Source organism: Seriola lalandi, unplaced genomic scaffold (assembly GCF_002814215.2).
Source record: "Seriola lalandi dorsalis isolate HSWRI2012SDOR001 ecotype SW California unplaced genomic scaffold, Sedor1 jcf7180002054773, whole genome shotgun sequence".
Lineage (NCBI taxonomy): Eukaryota > Metazoa > Chordata > Actinopteri > Carangiformes > Carangidae > Seriola > Seriola lalandi.
The window spans coordinates 39,581-40,351 of record NW_019525326.1 but is presented as its reverse complement, the minus strand read 5'-3'; the positions used below and the strand labels follow the sequence as shown (position 1 = coordinate 40,351).

General features: G+C 45.9%; 1 protein-coding gene across 4 annotated transcripts in view; it reads left to right on the top strand.

Annotated features, from left to right (window-relative positions):
• The window catches only part of osbpl1a (oxysterol binding protein-like 1A), a 23,949-nt gene that overhangs the window by 17,857 nt on the left and 5,321 nt on the right, over nucleotides 1–771 (top strand). For all 4 annotated transcript variants that reach the window (XM_087179042.1, XM_087179041.1, XM_023425337.2 and 1 more), the window contains exons 21-23: nucleotides 27–209; nucleotides 295–402; nucleotides 542–631. In XM_087179042.1, the coding sequence (XP_087035168.1) occupies nucleotides 27–209; nucleotides 295–402; nucleotides 542–631 (381 nt within the window). The remainder of the gene's footprint in view (nucleotides 1–26; nucleotides 210–294; nucleotides 403–541; nucleotides 632–771) is intronic.

Sequence of the window (771 nt, the reverse complement as noted above, 5' to 3'; positions counted from 1 at the left end):
CCCCCCCCCCCACCCCGCTCCCCCAGAGAGGATCTGGGCTTCAGGCTCATATCGGAGCAGGTGAGCCACCACCCACCAGTCAGCGCCTTCCACGCTGAGGGCCTGAAACAAGACTTTGTGTTTCATGGATCCATCTACCCCAAACTTAAGTTCTGGGGCAAGAGTGTGGAAGCTGAGCCCAAAGGCATCATCACGCTGGAGCTGCCCAAGTAAGAACGTCTGGCTGAGTGAAATAAAAATGTTAATCTTTTACTAACTTTATCACCTCAAGCTGTTGTTGTTGTTTCTCTCCAGGTACAATGAAGCCTACACATGGACAAATCCTACATGTTGTGTTCACAACATCATTGTGGGCCAGCTGTGGATCGAGCAGTATGGAAGCGTGGAGGTGATTAACCACAGGTAAGAGTAAAACTGTTGAACACTATACTCAACTAAAGATCAGATTTTAATGTTCTGAGGAAGTCTGATCAACAAGGAGGGAAAGACAGAACAGATGAGTGTTGACGGTGACGTGCTGTCGTTCTCTCTTCTCACCCAGAACCGGTGAAAGGTGCTTCCTGAATTTCAAACCTTGCGGCCTTTTTGGCAAAGAACTGCACAAGGTTGAAGGATATATTCTGGACAAAAGGTACGGCTCCCAGTGATGTACGATGTTGAAACTTCCTCTCCAGACATGATTTAAACTCTGTAAAAATCCTTGGCTATGATTCATATTTAGTTTAAAATTTTCACATATTAAATCTGGTTCTGAAGCTCGTCTCCTTGTGC